This window comes from Oryzias melastigma, linkage group LG13 (assembly GCF_002922805.2).
Source record: "Oryzias melastigma strain HK-1 linkage group LG13, ASM292280v2, whole genome shotgun sequence".
Classification (NCBI taxonomy): domain Eukaryota; kingdom Metazoa; phylum Chordata; class Actinopteri; order Beloniformes; family Adrianichthyidae; genus Oryzias; species Oryzias melastigma.
Genome location: NC_050524.1, coordinates 14,201,945 through 14,217,970, shown reverse-complemented (window position 1 = coordinate 14,217,970; position 16,026 = coordinate 14,201,945). Strand labels below are relative to the sequence as shown.

The 16,026-nt window shown below is 38.8% G+C and overlaps 1 protein-coding gene across 8 annotated transcripts in view; it reads left to right on the top strand.

Moving 5' to 3' along the window:
* Positions 1-16,026, top strand: part of LOC112149472 (muscleblind-like protein 1) — a 71,900-nt gene that overhangs the window by 50,696 nt on the left and 5,178 nt on the right. The window contains exons 4-8 of one of the 8 annotated variants that reach the window (XM_036214785.1): positions 5,702-5,926; positions 9,925-10,164; positions 12,577-12,630; positions 13,433-13,583; positions 15,665-15,700. In XM_036214785.1, coding sequence (XP_036070678.1) covers positions 5,702-5,926; positions 9,925-10,164; positions 12,577-12,630; positions 13,433-13,583; positions 15,665-15,700 — 706 coding nt within the window. Of the gene's footprint in view, positions 1-5,701; positions 5,927-9,924; positions 10,165-12,576; positions 12,631-13,432; positions 13,584-15,664; positions 16,021-16,026 lie in introns of those variants that run through there. The other 7 variants (XM_036214784.1, XM_036214789.1, XM_036214786.1 and 4 more) reach the window with 7 other exon arrangements.

Here is a 16,026-nt window from a genome sequence, read left to right as displayed (position 1 = left end):
TAGTGTGAAAGCCAGAGCCTATTTTTAATCTGATTCTATAATCTAGAATCTGCTGTGTTTCTGTCATTGTCAGTTTTTGTCCATAGTTGTCTTTGTGTTTCGATGAAGCTGTTTGTTAGAAACACATTCAGATCATCTGCAGAGGAAAAAGTAATCGTCTAAATCACAAGTGCATCATTATCTGCTGCAGTTACTTGAAGTTGTGGTCACAACTTCTGCAGGAACATTAATTACAGCACAAAAATATAGAGGCAACAGCTTTGTTTTTGATCTAATTTGTCATAAGATAAGATTAAAGATCTGAAACATTTTCTTCAATCACAAAATAAACATTTCCCTCCAATCTTGTTCACAAATCTATCTAAATCTGGAGGAGTGAGATAACTCATCCCACCTCACAGGTGTGTCCAATCAAGATGCTGATTAGACAGCTTGATTATTGCACAGGTGTGCCTCAGACCGGCCACAATAAAACACCACTCTGAACCGTTGAGTTTTACCACACAGCTACTTTGTCTCTCATCCTGCCTTTTTAAAAATTACTTTTCCAAACTGTTTGACTTGTGATTAACAGTTCTCTTCAGAGTTTGTTTTCCCAAGCATTCCAGCACACACGGTTAAGACCAGTAAAAATAAATGCATTGACATGCATTTATTTTTACTGGTCTTAACTGTCCATGTTTTGCGTTTACCTCTCAGCATTCAGACTTTTATTGGATCAATGCTGATGTACCTTAGTGTCTACTGCTCTCTGTATAAACAATGTCTACTTTATGCATCAAGATGGAAATGCATTTATAAATTAATGCGTAAAAAATAGTCAGAAGATAAAATAAAGTCCTGTTTGAATCCACATTGCTATTAAGAAAAAAAAAACAGCAAAATTGTGTCTTAATACGACTGAGTATTAGGGACAATTTACAACCTTTTTTTTTTTAATTACACCTTTAAGCCTCATAAATTTACGAGAAAAAAGTCTTAGCTGTTAAATTACGAGAATAAACCTTAGGAGTTTAAAAGCCATAGGCTACATTTACTACTTTTTTCACAAGAAATACAAGAAAAAACTCATAAATTTACAAGATTAGGACTTGTAAATTTACTAGATTAAAAGTCATAGTTTTATGAGATTAAAAATCACAAAGTAACAAGAAAAAAACTTGTAATATTACTTTTTTTTTTTTTGGTGGCCCTGTTATTCCACCGTATCTTAAATAGAAACAAAAATTTGCCAAATATCTAGACTAAAACCTAGAACATTTAGCAAATACTTGCAGCAGGGATCAGTCAAAAGCACAATAAAAAAAATAGCAGAAATATTTTTGTAAATGTATGAAAGTAAATTTGGTGTCTCACTCACAAAATTTAAAGGTGACAGCAATCTGGAGTTGTGGCAAACTGTATAACTAATGTAAAGCTTTAAATAATATGGAAAATATCAATAGTTGTGCCTTCACATCTTGTTCAGTCCTCAAAAAAAGAGAGTGGAGGCTTTGTTTTCCAAAACCTTTTCTATGCTCAGATTAAAGTTTCATCGTCTTTTGAACTATTTTTAAAGCGTTTACAGCGGTCTTTTAATCATGATTATGCCATTTAAGCCAACATCAGAAAAGTTTGTTTTGCATTCTGGAGATTAGAAATTTGCCTCTTAGTTGTGGGCAGGACCTTTGGTGCAGAGCAACCCCACCGCCCTTCCCCTCCCTGCTGCAGGGCAGAGCGGAGCAGGGAGCTTTTTAGTGCTTTTTATGCCACAAAAAAAGCTATCATTCAAACATTTTTCTGTCATCTGCTCCTGATTCACAATGATCTGAATAAAGATATACAGAAATGCAAATTAAGCTTAATTTGTTATTAATATTTAGTCTCCATCGTCATGCTAAAAACACCAAAAACATAAATCATAAAGCTTAGATGTTTGGTGCTTTAATATTTACTGTAGAACTGAATGCTATAGAAGAAAGAGGCCATACAAAACAATTGAAGAAGCCATCAATTCTGCTCAGAAAATAAAGGACGTTGACTTAATTCATTCATTTTCTTGAGTTCATGAACTTCTGAATGGGATTATGGTGCTTGAAGGACTGGTCTCTGGCCTAACATCACACAGGGAGCTTTCTGTGATGTTAGAGTGACAAGGCCAGAAATCCCCGCACTCACGTGCACACACCAACATGGACAGGGCTATGAAATTGCTGTGGGACTCCGCCGAATCCCCTGAGGATCTTTGAGGTGATGGCCAAAGTCAGAGTCAGTCACTTCAAATGAATCCCTCTGTGTGTGGGCATGAACCTTCACTGACTCTGTGAGACCTGCCAGTCATGCTTAAAGTGATTTTCCTTCCTGTTCCATTCGCTCCTCGCGTTTAATAGAATACACTTATTTCCACACTCTGTGGTGGAGTTTAGGATGCGGCACGCTCGGAGACAGATATGCACGTGCTCACTTAGACTGTCCACAGCGAATCGATCCGCACCCGGGAAACAAGGGCGGAGTGGAGAGGCCCACTGAGAGCAACAGAGGAAACCGTGGCAGGATTTAAACAAGCAATAAATCTCCCAGGGACGGCAAAGCCTTCCCTTTGTGTTTATGTCATGGGGAGAAAGTAAAGAGAAGAGGAGCTGAAAAAGACAGACTGACAGAGAAGGACAGGCCAGAAGAAAGCTAACAGGAAGAGATAAATGGACAGAGTAAAGGCAGCCAGGTAAAGGGGATAGGACAACAGCAGACCTTTAAACCTGCCCTAGAAAGAAAAGCTTGAAAAGGAGCATGTTGTGTGTAGCTGGTACAAAGGGTATGAATGGCTGAAAGCCTTTTCAAGAACGAGATCCTCTTTGCAGCTTCCATCCTCGCCATCTCCGCATTTTATCTGCTGCTCAGCCGCATCTGTCCCTCCTCCCACAATAAATGAAAAAAAAAGAGTGCTTTCACTGAAACTGCACAGAGGATGGAGGGAAGGAGGGCTCATTACATCTGCCTGTGAGGGATGAAGCTCGTGACTCTTTTTAGTCGAGACAGGATCAGCTGACAGTCAACATTATGCAATTGCTTAGCTTACTGTAGCACTTATGGATTCATTTGCTTTGTCAGTTAGAGAAACTTCTTGCAATGCACTTTTGGGGGCTGGAGAAAGGTTTCAAAATAAGGAATAAAAACAGTTTTAAAAAGAAAGAGTAGAGTTATATCTCGCCTATATATCAAGTCAATATTATTATTAAAGTGGCTTAGTAAGATGGAGCAAAATCAATTGTAAATTTTAGACTTTTCTTATGATCTAGTTTTTGTAAAGTCTCACTCCTACCACCGTTTGATCTGTTTTAAAAGTGTTCCCAGTGGTCTTTTAATCATGATTGTGCCGTTTTTAGCCCAAATCCAAAAACTTCTCTTGTTTTCTAGGACATAGATTCTAAACAGCAGAAGGAGTTCATCAGAAATTTGCCTCTGATTTGTGCGTGGACCTAGCTTGCCTTCATTTCCCATAATCCCTTTCGTCAACAAACTCTCCCGCTAGCCTTCAGCCCCTCACAACCTAATATTATCGCTGCAACAAAAATGGCGAGCAATTTTTGAGTCTGTTTTGAGCCAGCTCAGACGAGGAAAGCAAATCATCTGTTTGTCAGTCATCTATCAATTCGTCACCTATTTGTCCGCATTTGGATCCATCAAAATGAACCCAGCAGGAAGTTTGTTCAGTTTGTATGTAACAACTACTCCGAGCTTTTTTCAAACTGCAATTCTTCATCCTTTCCTGATTCAACACAATTCCAATGAAGAAAAACTCAGAAATGGAGCTTTAATCTTATTTTATTTTATTTTCTCTTGATCTGCAATTTGTAGCGATGATTACGGGATCAATGTGATAGCGTCTTCTAATGATTATCAGTAAGTATTAATTATCTGTTACATTTAGTGTGAATCATATGAAGTTTACTGAAATTATGTAAAAATGTCTTCAGAGAATAAACAATAAGAACAATTTTGTTGCTTGAAAACTTTATCTGTGATGATGTCTGGATTCTATGACATGAGATTTATATTATTGTTTGCTAAAATTATGAAAGAATGCTTTCTTAGGATAATCCATGACCACTCTATTCTGTTAGTTGACAAAAATAAATAAAATATAAATATGACAACTATTCAAAAATACAAAATAAAATAACTCAGTAGTGGAGGGATTATATAAATTTGCTTCTTTTCCCTCCCTTTCAAACAACTAATCAAACAATACTTAATTTTTGTTGATAATCACTATATGTACTTAATCTAATGTGACTTAAATGTGTATTGCTACAGAAATCTCTGTTTATGGCTATGAAACACGATTATTTTCTTCTTACATTAATTTTTCTTTGTTTTTGTTTTTTCCATTATTATTCCTGTAATGAGTCAACATAAATGTGTGATTTTGTTGTATTCTGTACAATCAATCAATCTACATGTCCTAGATTGTCAGAAAATATATTAAAAACACCAAAAACACAATTTTCATGGGAGTGGGTCTTTAAGAATAGATGAGCTATAAACATTAATTGCTAAAAAAATGAATTTAGTAAAAAACATTTCGTAGAACGATATTTCAACGATAGTTTAATAACTTTTCCAAACTGTTCCCCTCTCTTTGATCAATATAGTTAGTTTTTCTAACCATTCCAAACGTTTTCTGTGCATATGCATCTCTGCGTTTTCATTACTGCTGTTTTCTACATCTGTATTTATGATCCCTTTAGGGTCCCATGAAATGAATCACTTGTGCACTGAGGAGTAAATTTGATAAATGTTTTGTAATAATGCATCACTTATTACAAAGCTCTCACAGGCCAAGAAATTTCCTAATTAAAAGCACACAAAATTTCATATTCTGTGCGTGATTATATTAAACAAATAAAACTGAAGAAAATGTCGCCTCATGAGACTACAGAGTTCTAATGTTTACCAAATAGTTTCTGTGTTGTTGTTGTGTTTTAATACATATATATATATATGTAAAGGCAAACTGAAAAAAACACTAACTTATAATAATTTAAATATTATCTCATTTGTCATAAGATTTCTGACAGTAAACCCTTTTCACCTCGGCTTTAAATATCTGTGCTCATGTCTTTTTTTCCAATAATAAAAAGTCGAGGAATTGCACCGTCTATTTTTTTAGGCATAGCATTGGGGAGACTTAGAGAAGAATGCAGCTGTCCAGCTCATGCTGCTGCTGCTTTATTACTCGCTGTGTCCTCTTGGCAGCAGCTCAAGAGACAACCCTCAGACCGGGGGCTGAGGTCAGGAACGTGCAGAGAAAACCGTGGCGTGCTGTGTCAGCAAACACACTCCTTCACATTCAGTTTGGAGGATTGTGGAAGGAGATGTAAGGGCGATGTTATTAAACTCCAGCAGGACAGTTAAAAGGTCGCGTGGCGTCTCTACCACGTCATAGCTTGATGTCCCTCATCATTGCTGCTTATATCTGTTTGATCTGTGATGTGTGAAGATTGTCAGTCTGTTAGATCAAAGGGAGTGTGTACATGCTGACCATGAGCCTTTTCTATCTGTTGGGGTGGATCCCGAAGCAATGAAGGAGAACATTAACATTCCACACGTGTAGGCCTGCAATGATCCATGTTTTGCTTCTTGCTTAGTAGTCAAATGTGGACTTTTTGTGGCCCCCTTTTGCTGAATTTTGACTGACTTTTCTTCTACTTGCTCTCCACAGCACATGTTTTCAGTCACGCCCAGCCTTGCAACCAACGCCAATGCTGCTGCAGCAGCTGCCGCTGCTTTCAACCCCTACCTTGGCCCCGTGTCACCCGGCCTAATGCCTGCTGACATCCTACCCAGCGCACCTGTACTGGTCACCAGCAACCCCAACGTCCCCGTGCCTGCTGCTGCCGCCGCGGCCGCCGCCGCACAGAAGCTCATGAGGACCGACAGACTGGAGGTGAGAAGCGCACACCCTCATGTGTGGATGCAAGAACACAATTTTAATAATCTCTTGCCGGCAAAAATAAATAAATGAACACATGCATTAATAAAACTGACAAATGACTGATCACACACCAGAGAATATGCTTAATTATTTTGTCAAATCACTCTATGAAAAAAATTAAAATTAAGACTTATGAAGCATCAGTAATGCCATGCCCACTGTGGATCCTTTTCCCATCTACACAGAGTCTGCACTTTGAAATGTGGGCTTCGGCTTTTTGAATATCAATAACACGGGCTAAAAAATAAATAAATAAATCTTGCCTCAACAGTTTTTGTTTGTAGGCTTTAATTATGCATCTTGTACACTGTTTCTGATACAGCGTCTGCATCTTGTTATCATAATGCAGTCATTACTCCGATTTAAGCAAAGAGGAAGAGACATAAAAAGAGATTATATATCCAATTAACTTGTAAAATGCCAATTTCACAACTGAGGTTGTTTCAAAGCGGTTTGCAAAAAGCCAAAAGCATCCGTTTTTTAATGTACGGTGGGGCAAAAAAAAAATAGTAGTATAACAGAGCAGGACAAAGAGCTTCAAAGTCAGGAACAAGCCAAAGTAAAACGCAGGAAAAAGGTCAAAACACGAGCAGGCAATAACGAAACAAATGCTTAGACTGGACGTACGAGAGAAACGATTCAAGACCACGCAAAGAAGATGGGGTGAGAGAGGAATATAAACAGTCTAGGTGATGACGGGATGGGAATCAGCTGGTGAGGACCTGAACTGGTGACTGGTGCATGATGGGAAGGTGAGTACATAAGGAGGACAGTAGGAGCTGGTACTCTGGTGAGAGCTCTCTCTGGTGGTCGGAGGAGGGTATGACTGGCTGACAGTTTGGATGATCCAGAAGAAGATTGGGAGAGTGACCTGTGGTCAGATGAAACCAAAATAGAAATTTCTGGTTAGAAATCGACTTGTGTTTGAAGGAGAAAGAATGCAGAGTTGCATCCTAGGAAAACCATACCTACTGTAAAACATGAGGGTGAAAACGTCATACTTCTTTTACTTTATTTACGATAAAAATAATTAAAAAATAAAATAAAATAATGGAAGCAGAATGAATTGCGCCATGTATGGTCAGATTTAGAGTGAAAACTTCCTTTCATCATCAAGGGCGTTGAAGATGAAACGTGGCTGGGTCTTTCAGCATGACAACCATTCCAAACACAAAGTCATAGGAAACATTTCAAGGTCCTGGAGTGGCCTAGCCAGGCTCCAGATCTCAACTCCATAGAAAATATTTGGAAGGAGTTGAAAGTTTGAGTTGTCCAGCAACAGCCCAAAACATCACCGCTCTAGAGGAGATCTGCATGGAGGAATGGACCAAAATACCAGCAACAGTTTGTGAAAACCTTGTGAACACTTGAAGAAAACATTTGACTAATGTCATTGCCAACAAAGGGTACATAACAAAGTATTGAGATAAACTTTTTTAATCGACCAAATACTTACTTTCCACCATCAATTATAAAGAAATTCTTTAAAAATCAGACAATTTCTCATTTAGTTGCTCATATATGATGTGTATAAAAATCACAGGCCTATTCATCTTTTCAAGAGGGAGAACTTACACAATTGGTGGTTGACGAAATACATTTTGGCCCCACTGTAATTCCTGACGTAAGAAAGCAAAAGGTGATAGTGGAGAGAAAAAAAAATCCCTCTAAATGAAAGATTGAGAAGAAACGTCCAGCAGAACAAGAGTCAGTGAGGGCAGAGTAAGATAGGACATGACATGTGGGAACAATAAAAAATACAGGATCTTCTATAGGGCAAACAGGCAGGGCAGAAGAGTAAGCAGAAAAACTAACACAACATCCCTGGAACATCTGTTACAGGACAAAAGAAAAAGGTTAGTATTGCACTGGTAGAGACCAGGAGGCACAAATGTTGTCTTCTTTGTTCCCATAAAATGTCATGGTGCAACATAATTGTCATTTTCAAAGAAAAAATGTTTTTCTTTTTCTATTTATTGTTTGAAATGCGCTTTAGAACCCATCTTTTTGAATTGGACAGTGAGTCAATCTCATTCATTGTGTCGCTCCACCTGGAAAACATGCTTGTGGTGGTATAGTGGTGAAAGGTGCGTGAAAACGTTTCATTTAACCTGTGATGCTCGCTAGTTGGGTAATTATCCAGAGCGAGGTAAGTCGGGTATGTCTGTAGATGTGGTGAAGGAGAGGACAACATGGTGAGTGAGGGATCGGGTCAATAATGGAAAAGAAGGATGGAGCAGGAGGTTGGAAGTCAATTTGTTCACCTGTTGAGAATGTGAGTGAACAGTTTTAGGAAAGAAAAAAAAGATTTAAAAAATCTGGGTGAGAGAAGAGGCAAAAATAACTGTTACTTTGTTTAAGTAAGTGCCTAACTGCTTTCATTAGAAAAATCTTGAGTTTTAAATTATGTATCTTGCAGTCGAGTGTCATATTTTAGCAGTGCGTCATACAAAACAAACATAGCTAGAATTCTTGGGACAGACACAAATACCAGTCAGTATATTATCAGCAGACTGTCTCCTGGAGGCTGACAAAAACTCCTATTTTAGTAGACAATCCTGCAAGCTGCACCACCAGGAAAATATTTTCTGACCTGGTTGATTCTTTTCTTTTATGGCTGTGCAATAAACAGCAATCTGTAAGCTGCACACCGTAAGTTTTTTTGATTGCTTACCTGCAGCAAGTCCCAGAGGGACAGTTGCTACTGGGACAGAAATATGATTAATAGGCCAACTGTATGTTTCTCCAATTAAGCACTTTATAGTCTAGCTTACACTAATGTTTAACAGTTTGAACTGGTTCACACCTTCTACTCTGAGCCTCAATAGCCACACTTGGGTCTTCTCTTGCTAATGTTTCCCTCCCCACATGACAGCCACACTCACCTTCATCTTGTCAATCCCATCTGTCAGTCTTTTTCTCTTCGTTCATCAACCATGCTCACATCTTCTGTTCTCCCTCCCGCTCTCCCTCCTCCCTCGCTTCACCAACATCTGCCTGACAACAAGGCAGTCTGGCTTTAAATAGAAGAACATACAAACTAGCAGTAGTAGTGGTAATAATGTCAGGAATTAACGCTAGTCTCCGTGATGGGGGAATGTTCCGATCGGGGCAAAAGACGCAGACGGAGATGTACGGCCATTCAGCTCCTGGTGATGGATGGTGACAGAAGGCGGAGCAAGATCTGCCTGAAGATAACGTCTGATGGTGGCCTTTAGTGCTCAATTGGAAATGCATGCATAAACTAAACAGACCTGTTGACAGAATGCCGTCTTCCATCATTATAGAAAAAGGGGAATCAATACCACACACCATAAAATAGCATTTTCTGGATGGAGGAAAGCAGTTAAAGCAGTGCTCAGCTAAAGATCAGAATTTGCTAAAACAATTTAACTTAATATTAAAGTGCAGTGTGTTTGTCATGTGGGTTCTTTATTATCCGTGGGCTGCATATGACATCAGTTTGAGTGTCTGTTAAGGGTAACAACCCTGATATTTCCCATAAGACCCATTGAGTCCCAACATCCATACTGGAGCAATCACTTTCCTCCTGTGCTGGCTGGTGTTTGTGCAGCTGCTGCCCCCTGCTGTTCATCCCTGGAAAGCCAGGAGCAGACCTATCTAAATAATGCATGCATGTTCTGTGATTGATGAGACTGTAAACGCTGGTTCCAATCTGCTCTGCTTATCAATCCATAGTAATGGCCTAAACTGTCATTAAGATTGGTTAGCTGTGTCTGGTTCAGGGATTGTCAAGTTCTGAAATGGCTGAACAGATTGAGCACTTCATCAAGTGTCAAACATTTACTTCAGGATTAGTGTCAAAGCCTGATGTTTGTGTGCACTAATGCATACATCCATAATGTGTATTTTTATTTTTATTTTTGGCTTCTGATCTGTTTTTTTTGTTTTTGTTTTTTTGTTGTTTTTTTTTTGCATATGTGACCCAGGTATGTCGGGAATACCAGCGGGGTAACTGCACACGTGGCGAGAACGACTGTCGCTTTGCCCACCCAGCAGATAGCACTATGATTGACACCAACGACAATACAGTCACTGTGTGTATGGACTACATAAAGGGCCGCTGCTCGAGGGAGAAGTGCAAGTACTTTCACCCTCCGGCTCACCTGCAGGCCAAAATCAAAGCCGCCCAACATCAAGTCAACCAGGCTGCAGCCGCTGCAGCCATGGTACGTGTCTGTCCAATAATTGCACCACCAAAAAAAAAAAAAAAAAAACACACTAAGTTAGGATTTAAAAACATTAAACCTAACAAACACTGAATATTTGATAGATGCCTTAAAAGCACAAGTAGAAAAGCCTTTTTTTATTGACAGAAGGGTTTGAAACAGCCCTTTTGGCTCTGACTCACTATGATGCTGTGTTACAAATAGAGAAAAAAGTGCTTATGAAGCAGCAGGCTGCAGCGATGGTGCTGTATGCAACCGAGACTTCTGCTCACCTCCTGCTTACCCTTGTCTTGCTGCTTTGTTAGTTGTATATTTTGCTCTTTTCTAGTCAATAGTTAGCTTGTGTTAAATTTTTGCTGAGAAGACAAATATGTAGATGCCACTGTGCAGTTTAATTTTGTTTCTGCAATGCAGAGATCATGCTCCCATGGGACATCATAGTGATCTGTGCAGCAAAGAACTGTTATGTAATCTAGGCAGGATTAGTGAGATTTTACAGCATATTCCCTTTAATTCTTCAGGTTTAGACTAGTTCAAGCAGTTTCTTTTATTGTTATCCTTTTAGAGACATGCTCTTTTACCTGGTGAGGTTCAATTAAAATTAATACAATATTTTAATGTCAGAATAAGAAGAGATAAAGTAGCTGCCACAGAGAAAGAAAGAAATGCCACGGATGTGTTGGCATCAGATTTGCATTTTTTATTTGATTAGAAATATTCAAGGCAAACTTTTTTTTTAAAGTGAGAGGCTTTTTACTTTTACAAATGTTGTCTATCATGGCAAACACAACTGACTGTATATAGAGAACTGAACTTAGCAAGTGTGACATCATCAATTGAAAATGACTAACTTCCGGTTCCAACCAAATAAAGTCTATTCAGCTGCTATTTTCCCATGATATCTGTCACCATGTTGGAACCAGACGTCCTCAGTAAGCCGTGATTGGTCCGTGTTGGTCTTAGTCTACATTTCCATGGTAACTACTCTCTCCAATCAGTAGTGAGCATTTTAGAAGGCCACACCCCTTCCACTGAAAGCTGGCTCAGGATAATCTGTCTAACTCTTTGAACGCTTGACACATGGCCACCTACTTTAGGTGGCCTCTGATTGGTCAGTTCATAACTTGCGCTACTACAAAAATATGAAGAAAAAAAATGAAATTAGCAAGAACGTGTTTTTTTCATTATTTTGACAAGTAATAAATATATGCTTCTCAATAGAAGTCAATGGGATTTGGGCTTTTTGGAACCATTGGGTATTTGGAACACGAGGAGGAAGGGTCACTCAGTTCAGATCTCATATACTGTCAATGGAAAACACAAATGGAAAGTTGCCTTTCATTGTAAATTCAGACAGGTGAATTTACCTGAAACTTCAGTCAATCAATCAATCCATCAATCAGTCGATCACAATTTGTAGAGTACATTTCATCAACACACTGATGGTTCTTGACAAAAAAGACATGTCAATGTAAGTTAAAACAATATGACAAAAGATTAGAAGCAAAAGCAGAAAAAAGATGAATTTAAAATGAAAGGCATTGCTGTGGCTAATACTTTGAAGAGGCACTGTTTAGATTAAAAGACAGGAAGGGTAAAAATGTACTAATGATAAACCATAAAAGCCACAAAAGACTTAAAACCAAAAAAAGTAAATTAATAAGGTAATTCAATGATTCAGTTAAACTCTCAGATCCTCAGTAAGTTGTTTCACAGATGAGGACCATGGAACCAAAGGGAGGCTTGCCGTGACTCCTGGTTCTTATTGTGGGTTTAGATAAGAGAGCAGAACCTGAGGATCTGAGAGTTCTAAGGGTTCTGTAAGGAGTGTTCCCTGCAAAAGTGGTGAGAGTAATACAGTTTTTTCAGTACAGATTTCATCATTATTTTATCTTATGTTGTACAAAAACAGAGGATTAGTCAGAATTACATAACAAACCATGTATTTCTGAGCAATCATTAATTGAAATGAGCAGATATAGATCGTTGACTAATCCCCCGTTCTGGGGCAGCGTTCAAGCTTAGCGTAGTTCATAGAAATCAAAAGTTCTACAGGCTATAATTAACTGGCAAGTGAATATGAGATAAAACATAAATGAATGAAGCACATGTCCTGTGATAGGCAGCATGATACTGCTACACATCAATGTTGGCTATCAGCGGTAAATGGCAACAAGGGCCTTAGATCTTCTAAATAACTCTATTTGCATGCTTTAGTCTTGTAATTGGTGTATATTGCATTCCAATGATTTGTTTTTTATTTGTATGTTTGTTTTTTTGTTTGTTTGTTTTTCTCACCAACCCACAATGCACTGCTGCCCCCATGATGCACCTCCGCTTGCTGGTTTATGTTATTGCGCTTGAACCCCCATTGGCCCATTGCCATCATGTGCTCGCTGCCTGCTAATTAAGACTCAGTCGGCTGTCAAATCACTGAAGCGACCCCTCGACGCAACCTTTGACCTGGTACTATGATCTTTCACCTTTTAGCTTGGCATGAGGCTGTGTTGTGATAGATAAACCGACTTGTCAACAATGTAAACAATTAACATGTCACTGAAGGGTGATGAACTGACTTCTGCTAACAGTTTTGCTGCATGATTATTATTGTGTCAAAACTGCTCTTTTAAATACAGTTCATTCCTTAAATATCCTAATAATAATCCGCTGTCAATGTCAGTTCATCACCTTAAGTGAATCTTCAATGCCATTTCTGGGCAGCATTTCAGGGTCAGATAGCTTATTATGTGGTAGTCTTTGCATGACTGTTTCCCTTTCCCATAATGCATGAGTGATGGTTAAAGAGGTGTGCTGACAGTCTTTAAATGGCTTATTGAGTACTATTATCATGGAGCTAGCAGTGCAGCCTTCCCCAACTACATTATCTCTGTTGATGTTCCAACAATGATTGCTATGTCTTATATCATCTTTACCAGTCTTCTTTGCAAAAAGATCTAAATGTATCACAGCCATCACTTGAAATTACACAAGAATAGTAATGACACTCTTATGAAGAATATTTTTGTTGAGCAAGGCCAGCTAGATGTCACAGTTTGCTAGCTGACATCACACTCCTCACATCACACTCTGGTAGCAGTAGAGTAGTACACGCCTTGCTTGCTGTTTGTTACATGTTGTAGCTGTACGAATTAGCGACTATTCTTCTAATGGAGTTTGTTTTTTCTCTCTTTCTGTCTTAAATGTCACTACCACCATCCTTTGATCTCTTTCACGTCCATCCTTTATTTTGGCGTTGCCCCCTCTTCAGGGGCTCCCTCCTGTCTTGCCTCCTTTACCAAAGAGACCCGCACTTGAAAAAGCCAACGGTGCCACCACTATGTTTAATGCTGGAGTATTCCAGTACCAACAGGCCCTGGCCAACATGCAGTTTCAACAGCAGGCTGCTTTCATACCATCAGGTAAGGCCTCAGCCCTCCGACAGTCTTGGTTGTAGTGTATGGAGTTATATTCCTTACACAGTTAAGTAGGGTTTTTGCATCTGCAAACAAGTTATGTGCCCCTTGTAAAAGGGGCCTCTTGTGGACTCTTCCGGGACCAGGAACTGCTCTCTGACTCATCTTTCGAGGTGGTCTCAGTTCATTTCCAATCAAACTGAGCTCCGGTTCACTCTGAGTTTTCTTAGTCTGAATAGGTGCAGTGGTCTGAGCAGAACAAGTGGACCAAAACGGCCAGGGCTTTACGTCATGGAAACACAGTAGTAGAGCAAGACAAGACACTCATTGAAATGTGTTTGGATTAATCCAGTCTCAATAAAACAACTATTAACATGACACATTGCCTCACACTGTTTTGAAAAAGTTAACTATCCCAACAAGGAATGCAAAGCGTAGGACTTCTATTATTATTTCTTTTAGTATTAACAGTCCAGTGTGAACACCATATGCTAAAAGCACCTTGAAGAACCAGCGTTCAGCATGTTCTTGAACCTGCAACACATTCCCAGTCTGAGTATAGCATATGTGAAAGAAGTTTTCATGACTGATGTCAGCTGAACCATGAAAAGTGGTTTTGTCAAGTCAGACTGACTTCAAGATCACTTGCAGTAGATGTATTGATTTGTTGTCATTGATTCACTAGAGTAATGTCAGAGAAAGCAACCCTTATGGTGCTCAAAGCAAAACTGTTAATAAGCTTTGCTTGCAAAATGGTCAAATTAATACATTTTATTTGGAACTTCCATATATTTAAGTATAGCATGTCATGAGTAGACTTGTTTGCAGATGCAAAACTTATTTTCACAAAATATCTATCAAAGGAATATGATTCCATGGTCATGCGACTGATGGCTATCAAATTACATCTCTCCCTGCCTGGAAGTGTTGTAGCATCTAGAGCAGGGGTATTCAAATCCAGGCCTCGAGGGCTGGTGTCCTACATGTTTTCCAACCAACCTTCCTTTGAAGCTCCTTATTGGCTAAACATACCTGATCCTGGAAATTAGCAGCCAATAAGGAGCTTCAATGGAAGGTTGGTTGGAAAACATGTAGGACACCGGCCCTCGAGGCCTGGATTTGAATACCCCTGATCTAGAGCGATTGGTTTAATGTAAGTGCTCATCAATGTTGACATGATGGAAAATGAATTCCCTGCATGGATGACATTGATCCTACAGCAGTTCAGATGTAACTTTGGTGGCAGAAGTGGGATTTGATAATCTAGGAGTTTACTGCATTGGGTTTATTTAAGTCCCTGCTTTGATTAATCAAAATATTTTTTAATTTTTTGAATAAAGGGCATATGTCAATACTTTCCATGCATTAATAAATATTTAGTCTGTTTTGTTTTTAGCTATTTTTTATATTTTACGACTGACCTTCTGCTTTGGTAAAATTACCGACGTAGAGCCCAATGAGGCAATTCTTTTGTGATATTGGGTTATATAAATAAAATTGAATTGAGGACAATTTTTCTAAACAGATTTATCTGCAGAAATAAATCTAAGCGTTTCAGGTAGTTTGAGTGCATTGTATCCTAAGATATCATTTTTTTTCTTTTCTTTCGAAATGGCTTCTCCTTAGACACCCCATAGTGATTTCACACTGAGGCTAATGTACTCAGCTTACCATCTAAGAATAACTCACCATCGATCCCCACATGAGTTCTTCAGAACCTGAGGTTCTCATATGTCTCACAGAGTTGGACTCTCAGGCCACTGAGACGGAAGAAGGAGGTCATTCACATAGCGCAAACAGCTGGTGTGTTTGACTGATGGGAAAACGGGGCCACTGCTACTATTTAGTTAAATTAAATGAAGTGATTGAATGGTAAACTGGGACTTATGAAAGGTTTTCAATTTATACTAAATCTTTACACATTTTTCAATAAACAATAAAGCTGCTGTGGTTTATTCATCAGGAAACATTTGTAGAGAATGTTCTGTGCATTCTGTTGTTTGGTTTTTGCTTGTTTTTTTTGACTCTGTCTTGACTTCTTTTCCTTCTCATTCACCCCACTCCCTGCTGCAATGCATGATGGGCAGGCTCGATATTGTGCATGACACCTGCAACAAGTGTTGGTAGGTGCCAGCTTTCCTTATTGATTCACTTTGAGTCCGTTGTAGTCTTTCAAGTCTCATTCTACTCACCACACAATCCAAGCAAGCTGTCTGGTGTAAAAAATTGGGCTTTGACTCAGAATGGGACAAAATATTCATTTCCAAAACTAATGTTTGATTAAGTTGAAAATTTTTGTTTGATTTTATTTTACTTTTTCTGCTTTGTTTTACTTCAATACATCTTAGAGATATGCAAAGTCTGTTCATTTTGTTTGCCACAGATCTGTCACCAAATGCTTGTTGCAGTTCAAAAAGCCCTGTACTCACCCGTATAGCAAAGCTGTCTG